The sequence below is a fragment of the Coturnix japonica genome, chromosome 15 (genome assembly GCF_054131305.1).
Source record: "Coturnix japonica strain WE chromosome 15, WE-NBRP24, whole genome shotgun sequence".
Lineage (NCBI taxonomy): Eukaryota > Metazoa > Chordata > Aves > Galliformes > Phasianidae > Coturnix > Coturnix japonica.
The window spans coordinates 9,316,239-9,331,682 of NC_140677.1; the positions used below are offsets into that span (position 1 = coordinate 9,316,239).

The 15,444-nt window shown below is 45.6% G+C and overlaps 3 protein-coding genes and 2 long non-coding RNA genes across 10 annotated transcripts in view; 3 read left to right on the forward strand and 2 right to left on the reverse strand.

Moving 5' to 3' along the window:
- The window catches only part of UROC1 (urocanate hydratase 1), a 29,784-nt gene extending 28,162 nt beyond the window's left edge, over positions 1 to 1,622 (forward strand). For both annotated transcript variants that reach the window (XM_015875050.3, XM_015875051.2), the window contains 2 exons: positions 348 to 447; positions 1,405 to 1,622. In XM_015875050.3, coding sequence (XP_015730536.1) covers positions 348 to 447; positions 1,405 to 1,545 — 241 coding nt within the window. In that variant the 3' untranslated portion in view covers positions 1,546 to 1,622. The remainder of the gene's footprint in view (positions 1 to 347; positions 448 to 1,404) is intronic.
- LOC107319841 (uncharacterized) lies at positions 1 to 3,229 on the reverse strand. The gene is made up of 2 exons (XR_014934845.1): positions 3,094 to 3,229; positions 1 to 2,981 (listed from the first exon to the last, which is right to left on the reverse strand). It is a non-coding gene; the product is annotated as an uncharacterized LOC107319841 (long non-coding RNA).
- Positions 2,680 to 13,433, forward strand: ZXDC (ZXD family zinc finger C). Of its 3 annotated transcripts, XR_001557975.3 has the most exons (11): positions 2,680 to 4,375; positions 5,110 to 5,262; positions 5,537 to 5,615; positions 5,734 to 5,864; positions 6,397 to 6,567; positions 6,867 to 7,552; positions 8,311 to 8,395; positions 10,059 to 10,231; positions 10,601 to 10,702; positions 11,255 to 13,068; positions 13,148 to 13,433. XR_001557975.3 is itself a non-coding variant. In XM_015875049.3 (10 exons), exons 1-10 carry the CDS (start codon positions 3,094 to 3,096, stop codon positions 11,339 to 11,341), a joined length of 2,949 nt encoding a protein of 982 aa, XP_015730535.2. In that variant the 5' UTR covers positions 2,680 to 3,093; the 3' UTR covers positions 11,342 to 13,433. The 3 variants fall into 3 exon arrangements, 2 of the variants coding, with proteins under 2 accessions (XP_015730535.2, XP_085373004.1); XM_015875049.3 differs by having other exon boundaries at positions 11,255 to 13,433; XM_085516878.1 differs by lacking the exons at positions 10,059 to 10,231; positions 10,601 to 10,702; positions 11,255 to 13,068; positions 13,148 to 13,433 and adding an exon at positions 8,804 to 9,741.
- The window catches only part of LOC146758357 (uncharacterized), a 27,672-nt gene continuing 24,525 nt past the window's right edge, over positions 12,298 to 15,444 (forward strand). Inside the window, exons 1-2 of the long non-coding RNA XR_014934844.1 lie at positions 12,298 to 12,429; positions 13,545 to 13,625. This is a non-coding gene — a long non-coding RNA (uncharacterized LOC146758357). The remainder of the gene's footprint in view (positions 12,430 to 13,544; positions 13,626 to 15,444) is intronic.
- The window catches only part of CFAP100 (cilia and flagella associated protein 100), an 11,726-nt gene continuing 9,062 nt past the window's right edge, over positions 12,781 to 15,444 (reverse strand). For all 3 annotated transcript variants that reach the window (XM_015875054.3, XM_085516883.1, XM_085516884.1), the window contains 3 exons: positions 15,033 to 15,235; positions 14,290 to 14,383; positions 12,781 to 14,075 (listed from right to left, as the gene is read on the reverse strand). In XM_015875054.3, coding sequence (XP_015730540.2) covers positions 13,962 to 14,075; positions 14,290 to 14,383; positions 15,033 to 15,235 — 411 coding nt within the window. In that variant the 3' untranslated portion in view covers positions 12,781 to 13,961. The remainder of the gene's footprint in view (positions 14,076 to 14,289; positions 14,384 to 15,032; positions 15,236 to 15,444) is intronic.

The window sequence follows — 15,444 nt, forward strand, 5'->3', positions numbered from 1 at the left end:
TGGCGCTTAACACTTTAATAAAACACACTCACGTTTGTCCCAAGAGAATATAAACAGATCCATCTGTCTGCTTCGGTAAGCACACAGTCCTCCTTGCAATCCTATGGATATGGTGGATTCTAGCATAGAAAGCACAAAGAGCTGAACCTTCAAACTACTGAGATAAGTAACTCTTGAGTCCATTGGGAGTATTTTTTTGTATGAAAGGCCATTGTTAGTGCCTTAATCAGCACCATTTCTACAATATTCTCATCCTTCCAGTGCAGCTGATCAAATCCATAGTGTTTTGTGGCATTGATTTGTGTTCTTTTGATTCGAATTCTTACATTCCTATTGGTTTTTTTTAGGGGTGAAGTGATCAACGGGGGATTTGGCCTGGTTTTGGATGGGTCCACAGAGGCTGAAGAACGAGCTAAGATGATGCTCAGCTGGGATGTTTCCAATGGAGTAAGCAAAACTCATACACCTTCACTTCTCTATCTTCCTAACTTCTAGATCTAAGTGTCTTTAAAGGAGGAGGAATAATTTGAACACATTCCCTGTCTCAGATCTGAAATATCTTTACTAAACAATCGAGGAAGAAGGAGGAGAACAATGGTATTAATTTGTAATTAATGAAGACAAACCCTTAGCAAGCACTGTGCATCACAGACAGCCTTTTAAAAACCCAATCCATCTCTTGCTGCTCTGATTTATTGCAAGCAAAAACCCTGCTCCTTCACATTCGTGTTTAGAAAGTACAATCTGGGAACGTTACCCATGTTATATATGAGGCTGAAAAGAAACTATAGTGCACCCTTAAAATACACTGCCAGGAATAGTCAGCAGGAATAGTAGGGAAAATCGAATAGTAGGGAAATTGGCTTGGTGACTTGAAAGGTCATTTCTAGTTGTTATCGCTGTGATCCTGAGAACTTCTTATAAGCCTTACATTAACCAAATGCTTAAATATTCTGCTAAGTTGGAATCTGGGGATTTTTTTTTTTTTTTCTCACTTTTGTGTCAGAATCTTACAGACCCTGATACGCAATTCATAGAACAGAGAATTCTAAGGCACCGAATACAAGGAAGTACTTGCTTCCTTCTAAGTACTCCTTCCTTTTGTTCCTGGTGTTTTCCTTCATCCAGCAAACTTCTTGCACACAGATCAAACTGCAGAAGGGCTTATAGTTCCCTGTCTGTGGAGCTTCACTCATATGCTGGCAGACTTGGGCTTCTTAATTTCGTATTTTGAAAATGCACAGAGTGAAATTTGCCCTTTTAAATAGAAACTGGCAGAGAGCTGAAGGATTTATTGTGGTGAAATTGAGTGTCAGTGTTGCACAGATATCACGCAAAATGGGATGGGGCAAGAAAAATGGGTGATTTTTTTGTTTTACACTCATTGATTTTCTGATCTGACAGGTTGCCAGGCGCTGCTGGTCGGGTAATGGCTACGCGTATGAAACGATCTGCCAAGCAATGAGAGACAACGCCGCACTGAAAGTGACTCTTCCTCAAAAAGTGGTGGATGAGAACATCTTGGAACAAGCCCTAAGAAGTTAGTGGGAAATGCAATGTTTCCTGGCAGAAATGTCTGATACAACGTGTGAACAATAAAAGCCTTGCAATTGTCTCTGGCAGTACGTGCGTTTTTTCCTTCTAACTCATTAATAGGGCAGATCTGTATCTGCTTGTGACAGGTCCACTGATGTCAGAACAGCCTTTTCACTGGTATGTGATGAGTGATGAGCTGCAGTCTTTGGACTGTGGGATCTCAAGAAACCAAAAAATGTTAAGTACCAAAACACCACAGGGTCTTATAAAGCGTCTACTCACTGCACCTATGCATTGCCTCCAGAAAACAGCAAACCTGGTGTGCTGTGTTGTTTTTTGTTTTTAATTTCCTTTAGAAATCAGTTCTTTACTCTGTTCACACACAGTGTGTATCTCCAGATGAACAGCAAGAGGCTGGCATCTGCTTGCAACCAAACCTGTGAAGTGCATTTTGTAGCTCACCAGAACTGCTTTATGCTGTGGAAAAAAAGCACACATTGACAAGTTACACCACTGAGAGCTGAGTAGTTGCCAGCCAGATTTGACAGCCTTTCTTTAACATATGTCAGGCGTTAGCTATTAATAATCACACTGGGTTGGTATCTTGGTAGCTATATCTCATACTAGCACTAGTTACTGTAGCCCAAAAGAAATGGGGCACCTTTTGTCATAAAAAACATCCAGAAAATGGCTGTTTGTGCTATGGAAGCTCAGCTCCACCGTCATCTTAATCCCAAGTTGAAAGATCTACCACAGAAAACGTGGAAGAAATATTATTATGGATTCTTCACCTTTGTGTTATTTAGTACTGAGATAACAGTAACCGGTCACCCCCTGCTGGGATGAAGCAGCTTGTGATTTCCAGCACACAGAAGCCATAGGCCAGGGAAAAAAACTCCCTGAGCTCTGCTGAGCCTCCTTGTTTTTCTGCTCTCTGTTTGCAGAGAAACTGTGTCTATGAATGAACAATTGTTCTGCATCAATCTGGGGGGACGCTGATGTCATTTCTAGGCAGATGACCTCAGTGCTGGAAAAACTCAATACAAGCAGAGCAGCCTCCTTCAAACACATCTGCAGTCACTGTATGAGGCCAGACAGTAGATAACAGACGAGATTAATCTCTCAACCCCAACCCACCCCCACCATGCCCATAACCATGTCCCTCAGTGCCACATCTCCATGGCCCTTGAACACCTCCAAGGATGGTAACTCCACTTCTCCCTGTGCAGCCTGAGTTTCCCTAACATCCAACCTGGTGCAACTTAAGGCCATTTTCCTCTTGCTTGCTGTATGAGATACGATGCAGAATAGCTCAGGGGACACAATCATCCCACTGGAAGGATCACAGCACCATCTGCTGGGACCGCTCGAAGGGTTCACAGCTGCCGGAGCCCACAAGCAATTTGGTTCTTCCTTCTGCTTAAGACTGGAGAGCCAGAATGGAGCTGAAAACGAGAACGAAAAATAGAATGAAAGATAAAACAGCCAAGCCCTGGGCAACCTGATGTAGCAAAGGTGTATGTTTGGTGGCCCTGCCAGGCAGGGGGTTGGAACTACATGATCCTTGAGGTCCCTTCCAACCCGGGTCACTCTGTGATTCTGTTCCCGTCCGATCCCCGCTCCATGGATCCGCACTCCGTGTTTCCACGCCGCCTCCAGCTCCGTTCCGCTCCGTTCCATTCCGCCGTTCCGCGTTTCCTCTCCGACCGCTCCATGCCCCGCCCCCCGGCTCCGGTTTCAGCCGCTGCTACAGGGACCCCCAAGATGGAAACGCAGGGGCTGCCCGCCGCGGAGGCGGCCCGGGCCCGGCCCGGCGCCCAACATGGCGGCCCCGCCGCGCCGCCCGCCGCCCCGGGCCGCCCTCCGCCTCCGCCCGACTGGGACCGGGCGGCCTCCTCCGCCGCCTCCTCCTCCGCCGCCAGTAGCGCCTCGTCGGGCCTCTACGTGAGCTTCCCGGTGCTGCTGGTGGAGGAGAAGCCGGAGTCCGGCCCGGCTCCCAGCCCCAGCGCTCCTCCGGCGGGCCCCGCTCCCGACGGCGACGGGCTGCTGCTCGTCCTCAACGTGGTGCGCGGCAACGCCGAGCCCGACTCGGGCGACGGGGATGCGGGGCGCGCCCGGCCCGGCCCTTCGCCCGCGGAGCCGCCCGATGAAGGCCCCGGCTCCGCGCCGCCGCCGCCGCCTCCGCCTCCTCCTCCTCCCCCGCCGCCCCGAGATGGAGACGGAGACGGCGGCTCGGAGGACGGCTCCTTCTCGGGGACCATCACCATCAACAACCAGAGCCTGCTGGTGCGCATCGAGAACGGCGTGCTGACGCTGGGGCCCGGCGCCGAGCAGGCCGCGAACAACGCGCCGCCCCCGGCCCCGCCGCCTCCCCCCGCCGAGCCCCCGCCGGGCGTCCCGAGGCCTCGCTCCCCGCCGGCCTTTCCCTGCCCCGAGCCGCGATGCGGGGAGGCCTTTCCCCGCAAGCAGCAGCTCCGGCTGCACCGTCTGACGGCGCACGGAGGCGGAGGAGGGGAGGACGGCCGCGGGGCGGGGGGGGCGGCTCGGCCGTTCGGCTGCCCGGTGCCGGGCTGCGCCTGGTCCTTCGCCACGGCCTACAAGCTGCGGCGGCACCTGCACTCGCACGATAAACTGCGGCCTTTCGCCTGCGCCGCTCCCGGCTGCTCTAAGCGTTTCACTACCGTGTACAACCTGCGGGCCCACAGCCGCGCCCACGAGCAGGAGGCGGCGCACAAATGCGAGGCGTGCGGGCAGCGTTTCCCCAGCGTCGCCCGACTCGCCGCCCACCGTCGCCGCAGCCACCTGGAGCCAGAGCGGCCCTACCGCTGTGACTACCCCGGTAAGACGCAAATGGGGCCGGACCCGCGGGGCTCCGTGCCTTCTCCGTCCCTTCTTCCCCCTACAGCCGCCCTCGGGTCAGTCCGAGGTTCCAGCTGTGCTCGCTTTGCTTCCTTGCTGCCTCTCCTCCCTCTCCCTTTGGAGCCTGCCCCCTCTCCCTGACACCCTCATTAACAAGGGGGGTGGTTTGGGGTTGAGGGGTGCTGCTGCGATGAGGTGGTGGAACGCCAGCAGTGGAAGCGCCAGCCTTGTGTTGTGTGCCTTATGCAGGCGTTGGTTGTCGAACAGGCTGCCCAGGGAGGTTGTGGATGCCCCGTCCTTGTTCAAGACCAGTTTGGACGGGGCCCTGGGCAACCTGATGTAGTAAAGGTGTATGTTTGGTGGCCCTCCCAGGCAGGGGGGTTGGAACTACATGATCCTTTAGGTCCTTTCCAATCCGGGTCATTCTGTGATTCTGTGATCTGTTGTCCTCTTTGGCCGAGTAATTGTAATCCCTGAGAATAACTTTCTTATCAAAGTGATAAGGCACTGCCACCCAGGGAGTGGTGGTCACTGTCCATGGAGGTGTTTGGGAGCCATCAAGATGTGGTGTTGAGGAACATGTTTGTGGGTGTAGTGATCATGGGTTGACAATTGTAATTGATCTTAGGGGTCTTTCCCAAGCATAATGATTAGATGAAAGCATCTTTCTTGCATGCCAACCTGATGCACTGTTTTTTTTCTGTCTCTCCCCAGGCTGTGAAAGGACTTTTATCACAGTGAGTGCACTGTTCTCCCACAATCGGGCCCACTTCAGGGAGCAGGAGCAGTTTTCCTGCTCGTTCCCAGGCTGTAACAAGCAGTACGACAAAGCATGTCGGCTGAAAATCCACATGAGGAGCCACACAGGTACTCACAAAACTGAGACCACAGGTTTCAGATTAGATGTACTAATAATGGTCTGTGTTCTGTGATGCATATGGAGATGTGCAGTAGCCTTGAGGTAAAGAAGATGCTGATTGTAGATAAGGGGAGAGGGCATCACTGCTTGTATGTGATTTACCTGAGGTGGTGGTTGAGTCTTGTAGTCTTAAAATAATTGAATTTAAACAGCATTGGGGATTTCTTAATCTAATATCAGTGTGTGATTTGGTATTGTTAACGTGACCTTTCTTTGCTTAAGGTGAGAGGCCTTTTATCTGTGACTTCGAAGGCTGCGGTTGGTCTTTCACCAGCATGTCCAAGCTGCTGCGACACAAGAGGTAGCGTTGTCAGACTGTGCTGTTTGTTTGAAGTCCCTGTTTGTTAGGTTTTGTTTTTCCTTCCAGCAGTCAAAGCAGTGGATGCAGTCTTGCTAATGGTGATTCTGTTTGTTTATAGGAAACATGAAGATGACAGGAGGTTCACGTGCCCGGTAGAAGGCTGTGGGAAGTCCTTTACAAGAGCAGAACACTTGAAAGGCCACAGCATAACCCACCTTGGTACAAAGCCATTTGAGTGCCCAGTAGAAGGTACTGCTCAGCTCTTGCATTAACTGGTAACTGCTGTGTGCTGCGTAAATAGAGGAAAGCTCAGTGCTCTTCACCAAACACAAGCTAGTTACAGGATCAGAGGGAGTCTTCTAACAGGGTCTGAACAGATAAAACTGAAGGTCTATTGCTTCAGTTGGACTCCAGGAATGTAGAAGATTGGGTATGATCTGGAATATTCACCTTCACAAAGTAAAACAGCTTGGTGGTTGTTTCTCCTTTTAATGGTTTTACCAGCCGTTATCACCAAGCATTTTCAAGTAAAATGCCACAGAGGGGAAGGAATAGATTGAATGACTTAGCATTTCTTCTTGTCAGAAGTGGCTTGCTGAGCTGTCCTATCCACTTGATGTAAAACGAGAGGTCGTATATTTGGCTTGCTTCTGAGTCCTCTGAATGTATGTCCAGATGCTACAGACCAACAGAGAGTTGTGATTTGTTTTGTAGAGACACTAAGGCTGAATGTCAGGCTAAAACTAGGTGAATCCTTAAAGCCATCTATATTTTCTTGCAGGCTGTTGTGCAAAATTCTCAGCACGGAGCAGTCTGTACATTCACTCCAAAAAACATCTTCAGGATGTGGAGTCATTAAAGACTCGCTGCCCTGTATCCAGCTGTAATAAGTTGTTCACTTCCAAGCACAGTATGAAGACGCATATGGTCAAACAACATAACTTCAGCCCAGGTAAGGGATTTGTTTCAACCTGTGTGAGATGCAGCAGACCAACTCTAAAAGCTTCTTCCATTGATCATTTATATCCTTTCATCCTCACTGTCTGATGAAAGCTCTGATTTACAGCCAAACCCTCCTCAAAAAGTTGTATTTAATGTGCTATTGCCGTTTTACTGTCATTACGTTCCCTAAGAATGGGTAAAACTCTATTAGATTTCTTTTAAATTCTCACAACTCCTTGTCATGGTAAGTCAAACTGTTTCCTTCTTTGTCCCAGCAATTAAACATGTCCGAACTGTATTCCACCGCAGATCTCCTGACGCAGCTTGAAGCGACCAGCTCCCTCACACCCAGCAGTGAGCTCACCAGTCCAGGACACAGCGACCTCAGCAACATAGACCTTGTTTCTCTGTTCTCCAACGTGTCCAGCAACAATTCGGGGATCTCAGCAGACATGGCGTTAGTGAACTCTGGAATTGTCACCATAGATGTTGCTTCAGTAGGTTCAACTCTTGGAGGAAACCTGCCTGTCAGTAGCAGTTCCTTAAGCCAGGCAGTCGATCCTTTGATACTGGTGGCCAGCAGCGATATGCAGCAGAGCCTGGACAGTTCTCTCTTGCTGGGAACTGGGACAACAGTTCTACAGCAAAGCACTTTAAATTTGGATGACGTACAGACTGTCAATGCGGAAGCCTTGGGTTCGTTAGCATCGCTGTCAGTGAGGAATCCCAGTCAGGATGTGCACGGTTTGACATCCAGCAATAACTTAACAATTGACACAGCCACTTTGACTCCTTCTAGCAGCCTCGGTGGTACCAATGTGCCTGAGTTACTGACACCAACTAAAATGGAACGGAATTTGCTACCCAGCTCTGATGTTGTTGGTCAGCAAGAGGGCAGCAAAGTAGTGACTCAGTTTGTTTTCTCCAACCCTCCAGGAAGCTACAGCGCTCAGAAAGAAATGGATCTTAGCACAATGACTGGCAGCTCATTTTTGGTACGCAGTAGCTATATTCATTTACCCTTAGATGACTGAGACGCCTTGAATTTGGGGATATCCACTGCTGCTCACACCTTCTAGGCAGGCCTTTCTTTTGGTTTCTGTGGGTGATGTGCTTTGGCTTTTCTTTTTGGATGAAGGATGTAGAACACAATGAGCAGCGTGTTGTCAGAAGTAGCTGCAGTGTGGTGATGAGTTCTCTTAAGAAAAATTGAAATTCTGATGGGGAGAGTGAAGGGAGAGCTTTTTAGAGTAGGGGTTTTAGAAAGCAACCATCCATTTATCTGAGGATGAAATGGGATTTGCAAGAAACCCCAGGCCAAGAAGATGCGGTGTCTCGTGTTCCTTACATGCAGGGAAATGTTTTGCATTGGGAGAGCCTTCATTCCCATAGCTGTTTCAAATACTCTTCCCTTTTTGCTTTATCATGTTGTTGGAGGCCTGTTTGTTTACAGCATGAAGTGTTGCTTCTATTGCCATGTTTACCCTATTAAAATCTGAATGCTTATAATTACAGAGATAACTTCCTTTTGTGTTGAACTCCAGGTATTAAATACAGGGAACTCACTGAAACTAATCAGAAGAGTATGGGAATATAGAATTCAGTGTTTGCAATATAAGATAAACACAACTGGGAACTCAGCAGTATGGTTTCATTGTCTTGGCTTGTTCTTGCATTCAAAGTTATTGCATTTCTTGGTTTTCTTTTTCTTGTTTGTTTTTTTTTTTTTCTTTGTTTTTTCTTTTTAACTTAGGAGAGCAGTGGTTCTGCGAGAACAGACTACAGAGCCATTCAGCTGGCCAAGAAGAGAAAACAGAAAGGGAATGGGAGCAGCACAGGTGAGAAGACATCGTGTTAAATGTGCTAAACACAACTATAAAAGGGTTTGGCAGTGAAATAGGAACTGGTATCTGAGTACACTTCCAAGTACCATATCCATTTATTGGTAGTTAAAATAATTGGAACATCAAATTCATAGTAAAGAAATCTTCACCTTATGTTATAAAGTTTGTTATAAAGGTAATACCCTTCCACCCCCTCATCTGCTTTTGATTTTGTTAGTAAAGCAACAACAGAAGAAAGACTGTCTTGCTTTCCATTGTTCATGTGTTTGATCCTACCTTGTGGGTTCTCTTCTGTATAGATAATGAAGAGATTAGCTGGATTTGCTTTGCTCCTTTGTTTCTGCTTAGTAACAACATCTCTGCCACGTCAAGGAATTTATTTCTGATTTATTTCTTATCTAGGAATACTCAAACCTCTCCGTTAGATTGAAACCTTTTAGAGAGCAGGGTGATCTTTCGGGTCATGATTTCAGATGCTTTGCCTTTCTCTTTAAGTAAAAGCTGTCTGATGTGGATTTGTCAGTTGAGAAGTGATGGGTGGCTCACTGTGCTTGGGGACAATCTCAGGTGTCTGAATTACATCTGCCCCTTGGTGCTGTGATGGAAAATCTGTTTTATATATGGTTTAGTTCTGGCTGCCTCTTGTATCTGCTAGTTCTGTAAAAGAGAAGGTGATAATTGTTAAGGTAAGTGAGGTGACTAGTTCTGAATTGAGTGCTGTGACACGCTGTTCTTGATGTAATCTGTACTTGTTCATGTTCAGTGAGACATCATGCAGAAAGAGAGCTGCATTATGAGGCTTAGTTCTAAGCGTGTTTGTGTCATGAAACATGTGCATGTACCCAGTGCTGGTACATTTATTTATACGGGTGGTTGCATTAAATCTGCACCTGTTTCTATAATGGACACAGAACATTCCTGTTTCCTTTCTTACTCTGATATCCTGGTAGTCAGCATCTCACCAGCTGCTGTCACCTTAATGCCACAATGTGATTCTCACAGTGATCAGAAGTCTTGTATTTCTCATTAGTTTAACTAGGCTACATAAGCACTGTAAAGGGAAGTTTGTTTTCTTAAAATGAAGTTACCTGGGCCTTTTATTTACTTTAGATTTAAAAGCAGACAAACGGATGACAGGATTTTATCCACTACATTGTTTTTTTATTAGTTTGGTGGCTTTCAGCTTGCAGTGTAAAGCTGGTTCATCCCATCCTTCACATTTCCTTCTGGAAGTAGATGAGCTTCACTTTGATTTATTATTATTATTATGAATTGAAAAAAATAATGATGTACATATTTTCTCAGGAAACAAATAGAAAAATAAAAGATGGAAAATGCAATTTCACTTCTCAGTTCCTTTCTATTGCTGTGCAAACGTGGCGGCATTTCTGTGCTACCAGAGGGGAGAGCCCTACGCTTAACAGTTTGTGACGTGGTTTTATGGCATTAATGTTTTTACATGACAGCTACAGTCAGCAGTTGGAGTTCATTGGTTGATTTTAGATGCTTAATTACCTTGTGCTGTTCTGGGCTTGTCCCACATAGTGCTGTGAGTGGTGCAGGGTAAACTGATTGCATAAAATTGAAAAACACGAGCAAGAAACTTTGGCAAATTGCTTCTGACCACCTAAATAATGAACTTACTTATTTTTTTAAGGGACATCTGGCTCTGGTCAGAGGAAAAGCAAAGGTGGTAAAGTGAGCCCCACCAGTTTCTCATCGTCTGGTCCCAGTGGCCGGCTGGGTGGCAACGTTGTTCTGCCAAACGGAGGGCTGACAATAAGGGACCCTGCAACGGGAGCACAGTATGTGCAAATTCAGCTTCTTCAGGTGAGCACTGAGGGAGGAAGCATCTTTACCCTCTCTGTTATTCTGACTGGCACATGTGTAGAAGAATCTAAATGCGCTGGATGGGAATCTGAGATCTTCAGTTTGTACTCAGAGTACACGTGCCCACACTCATGGAAAGCTTATAAGAAAAGTGGCTTTAGAGAGGTCTGGAAAAGGGGCAACAGGTTGTGTACTGAATAAGGTTTGAATTTAAGTGGTAGTTAGGATTTCTCTTATCTTTGTGAATGTAGGCCTTATACTAGTACAGTGCAGTGGCTTTATCAGTTTATTAAGACTCTGAGGTTGAATGGAATTTATTGTGCTGAAATGCTTCAGTCTTCTAATTGCATCGCATTTCTGCTTTTACAGGATGATCCCTCAGGAGAGGGAGATTTGCCCTTTCAGCTGAGCTCTCAGTCCTCCTCATCACATTCTCAGCTCACAGTGGATTTACCTGTTCACATACTTCAGGTACAGCATGTCAGAGCCACTGGGTTTTATGGCCTCGCTTGGAAAGTGAATAGTTCATTCTGAACACTGATGTTCTCCTTAATGGTGGAAACACCTTGTTTTCTATTAGAGGTTCAGATTTAATTGCAGGAAGCAGAGAAGTGTATTGCAAGGCTTATCTTGTGTGTTTTACCAACCTTTGACATGTCACAGTGCAACGTTGGTTTTTTTACCTCTGTTAGTGGGTAATGAATAACAAGATGTTATTTATTATTGGAGTGTCCCATCCTTGTTATCCTTTTCCTATCCTGCAGATACTGAGCAGGTCAAGAGAGACTGTCAGAACTGATAAGTGTGTAAGTGCAGGGAGAATGGGAAGTGAGAAAACAAAGCCTTGATCCTAGATGTCAGAGAGGTGTCTTGGGAACGAGAAAGCTTTGGGGAACAATTCAAACAACTCAGAACGTTTCTCTGATCTTGAGTTAACATCAGGATGTTCTTACTGATAAGCATTAAGAGGTGAAAGTACTGGTCTTCTTTACTGGTTTGTTTGTTTGTTTTTTGTTTCAACAGGAACCACATAATTCTGCTGAAGACGATGCAGGTTCTGATAACTCTCAGTTCACTGGAAGCACAATAAACTTACAGGATCTGGAATGACAGTTATTAAGGACAGTTACTTGAAAAACCAATTGGGCAATCATGTCTCAACCAAATGAGATAACTCTGTGGGTCTTTTTCTGAGGAAGATAGGAAAACTAGGAGTATTGGATTATGGTTGTGTTCTTTGCGGTTTGCTAAAGACAGTTACAGCTGAAAGGTTTTCTTACCGAGTGTAAATCCTACTCGATGTGCCTGTGTAGTATAACCCATCAGCACGATGGTTACAGCCTGACGCAGGCTGCTGTACAGTGTTGTTTCAGGGAGAAGTACTCGATTCAACTTCAAACTGAGGTGATATTTACTGTTCTCATAGGAAAGCAAGTATTCTGCAGCTAACAGAAGTTTCTAATCCTGCCTACGACAGCTCAGACTTTCCTAACATTTACAGGTATTTTACACACAGGTGCACGCAGGTTATTCTGGCTGCCGTGTTTTGGCAGAAAACTGGAATCAAGTGCCACATGTAACAAAGCTGATGCCCTACACCATGACAACAAGATGTTCTGGTTTTTGTTTTAGCAAGCTAGATTCTAAATGTTAACTTAGCTGTGAACCAGTTTGTAGCTCATGTTGAGTTTCTCCCTTTCCTTCTTCCCTCATCCCAAATACTCTGCTGAATTCTTCCAGCAAAACTTGAGAGAGAAACGCAATAGAACTGTACTCACTGTAAGTGGTGAGCTCAGACTCCAACAGTGTTTGAGAGAGGTTACTTTTATCTTTGTGTTCCCTTTTTTGGGAGGGATTTTTGACCGTCACGTAAGTTTAAGCACCTTGATTATGTCTCATCTACGAACTGCTGCCAAGTTGCTTGTAAACTGGCCATTACCTTCTTATTTTGATATATTTTATTATTATTATTGTTATTATTTTTGAACTCTGTCAACACTTGTTCTTTACTGATATCCCACGGTATCACATGCATGGGGAGTTTCCGGCTGGTTTACAGAATATGCAATTGTTCAAATGTTGTGGGAGGGGAAGAAGAGCTGTTAGTAAGATCTGCCCCACTGAAAACCTGCAGTTTCTACTGGAGGGCAGGGGAGGAGGTTGTACGTACTGAACTGATCTGGACTGCAGACACCTGAGTAAGTATAGAATTGTATTGGGGGGGGGGAAATCAAAACACCCTTTGGTTACATTTTAAGATAGTAATTAAGGGTTTCTCATGGTGGTGTACTAAATGCCTATAAAATGACGTATAGGAATTTGATAAGAGGGTGTATGTAATTTTTTTATTCTCAGCTGTGTGTGTATGCACGTATGTGTCTGGTTTTTTTTACATAGTAAGGTATGTCATGCGGAAGAACGTGATCTTTCTAATCTTGCACATATTTATTTATTTTACAGTTATTCTGATGTTGAATTCTCATGAGGTCATTCAGAAAAGCTTTTACTTCCTGTGCCTTTTCAACTATGTATGCGTCCAGAAGAAATGCTTTGGTTGATGACTTAATAGGGGGGAAAAAAGAAGTATGCAGGTTACATTCAAGTTCAGATCCCGATTTCTAGACAGTATTTTATTCTCTGGTTGAACCAGTTTTATTTTTCTATCTTCTGTTTAACTGTCTGAGCATTGAGGTCTCTCTGTTCCTTTCATCCTGAGTTTACAGCTTATGCCCAGGGACTCTCGTTACCCTCTGGTGGGGTTTCCAAACCAAACTCACTGGTAGGGGAGATCTTCTACTTGATGGCTGTGACCACAACATAGGATCCTCTCCTGGGAGGTAGGAAGGTTGAGGAGGAATCATGCTGGAGGGACTGCTGGTTCTTGCTGTAGTGCTCACCGTGCTCTCTCTCTAACAGCTGAGATTCCTCAAGCTCCCAATGCCTGTGTTATCCTGTTCTCAAGGACCATACCAGTTCGTAATCTAAGACAGTGGCCAAGGAACACTTCATCTTTTTATAGGACTTGCAGCTTAATCTTTCTACTTCTGAAAATGTACCTCACTCAGCTTTGTAAATGAATGTAAAGTGCTAACCTCTTGGGACTGACAATTGGATCATTTGGCTTAAAGTCCATTGCTGGCAATGGATGCCTGAAGAACTACTGGTGCAAAAGGGTTAATAAAGCTTTTTTTTTTTATGGTCAGTTTGTCACTGGGTATTGTTCTTTATATGGTTGCACCTGACATAAAGCTGACAGTCAGTGGATTTGTTTCTGTAGAGCTTGTTTTTTATTCCTTTGCTTGTATCTTCACAGTAGTGGGGTGGAGTCCACCAACCCATCCTTCAGATTAAGGCAGAGACTTCATTTTCACCTGGTCTGTGGTTATAATAAATGGTAAGTGCTTGGCTTAGCTGTGCCATGGTAAAATTGTTACCCAAGACACTGGTCAGGTTGGTAGGGATAGAGCTATTCACATCAGCAACTGAAAGAGAAAAGCACTGTTTCTAGCTGGAGCTAAAGAAGCAAAATAAGAGCATTTTATTTCCTTAGTTAAGCAAAACAATCAGTAGTTCCCGCACACTGGCTCCTTTCCTTCGGGTCTTGGGGTAGGAGGAGTTTCATGAGCCTATGAAGTTTTCATACTACAAACAGCCCAGGCTCAGACTGGAGCTACAGAAACCTTTTTCAAGAGTAATATCAACCCTACGTTACATAGTAAAAGCTGTGCTGTCAAGTGAAATAATACAGTAGTTCTTCTTTTTTCTTATCACTTTGTTCTTGGCTGTGCTGCTTCTTTTCCCTCCTGGCAGGTGGGCTGGAGCGGAACATCAGCCTTCTGGTGATCTGCAGAGAAAGAGGCAGCATGTGTTTATTAGAGCAGCACCATGGACCACATGTGCTGTAGGGTTCTCTTGCTGCTGGGGCCATGCTCTTTGATGGCTGTTTTCCTGGCAGGGTTAAGTCTCTTCCCCCCTTTAATGCCCGGTGTTTGGGTGCCCCATCGTCCTTGAAGTGGGCTGCAGAGGTGAGCTGTGTTCCTATGGATCAGTGCACTTACCTTTCTCTCTGTGATTGCCTGTGCTCTCGCCAGGGCCCGTTGCAGCTTTTCCTCCTGCAGTTGTTTCTGCTGTTGTTCCTTTTCTTCCTTAAGCCTTTTGAAGGAAGCAAAAAGTTGGAATGTGCACAGTTATACCAGTTTGCTTTAGACCCATTCCTTGTCTAACTGTGAGGCCACTGGAATGCAGTGGTTTGGATATAGATGATGCTGGGTTTTAAACAATCTTTGAAGGTTTTTGTTTTGATTTTTGGTGGCAGGCAGGGACCAAGGTTTGGTCAGATCCCTTCAAAGATTCTTCCATCCCCAGAGCAGAATAAGTGTGTGTTGCTTCATTGAATCACAGAATCATTTCAATTGGAAGCTATTGCCCTATATACTTAAACAGAGGAGTCATTTGTTCATCAGTGAGTTCAAATATTATAAATTCAGTGTCTTCTTAAAACTATGGTTCTCATTGAATTTGCACAGAAAACATTTTCTTCTTCCAGATCTTGCCCTCCCATTCACGATACAGGCACCTTCAGGCCTCTCCTAATGCAGCTCTGTGCTGCTGCTTGCTGAGTTGCGAGCACTGGGAGTGTGAAGCTCTCAGAGGGCTAAACTGGGATATGGCAGTCCCCTGGGCTTTCAGATTACTGTTAACATTTCCTAAGTTGATCTGACAAATCTGGCTATTTTGAGGGACTTTGACTTTGATTGTCAGTAGTTAAAAATGGAAGCCTCATTTCTAGTTCTTTTCTTACCTCATTCTCCGCTCTTTTCTTTTGGCTTTTTCAATCTCTGCTATCTTTGCAGCTGGAATTCTTTCCAGGTGGTCCAGTAACTCAATGAGCTTTTTCTCTATCGCTGCCAGCATCTCCATTATCTCCATGCCTTCCCCGCTTTCTCCAATGCAGTGACTATGGATCTCCCGCACCTTTTTTCCCAAGCTTGCAAGCATTTTATCCTAAAGAAAAGAGGAGATACAGTGAGATGTGATACAGTGAGATGCACCAGCTGGATCCTGCCTGGTTAGAGTCACTATATCCCTCTAAAAGAACGGAGAAGGGAACTCAAATGCTTTCTCTTAGAACTTGATTGTTTGCTTCTCAGTTTGCTCAGCAGTGCCTGGGATGGATGGCTCAATTTGGAGCAGCTCATTGCCATGCTATCCCA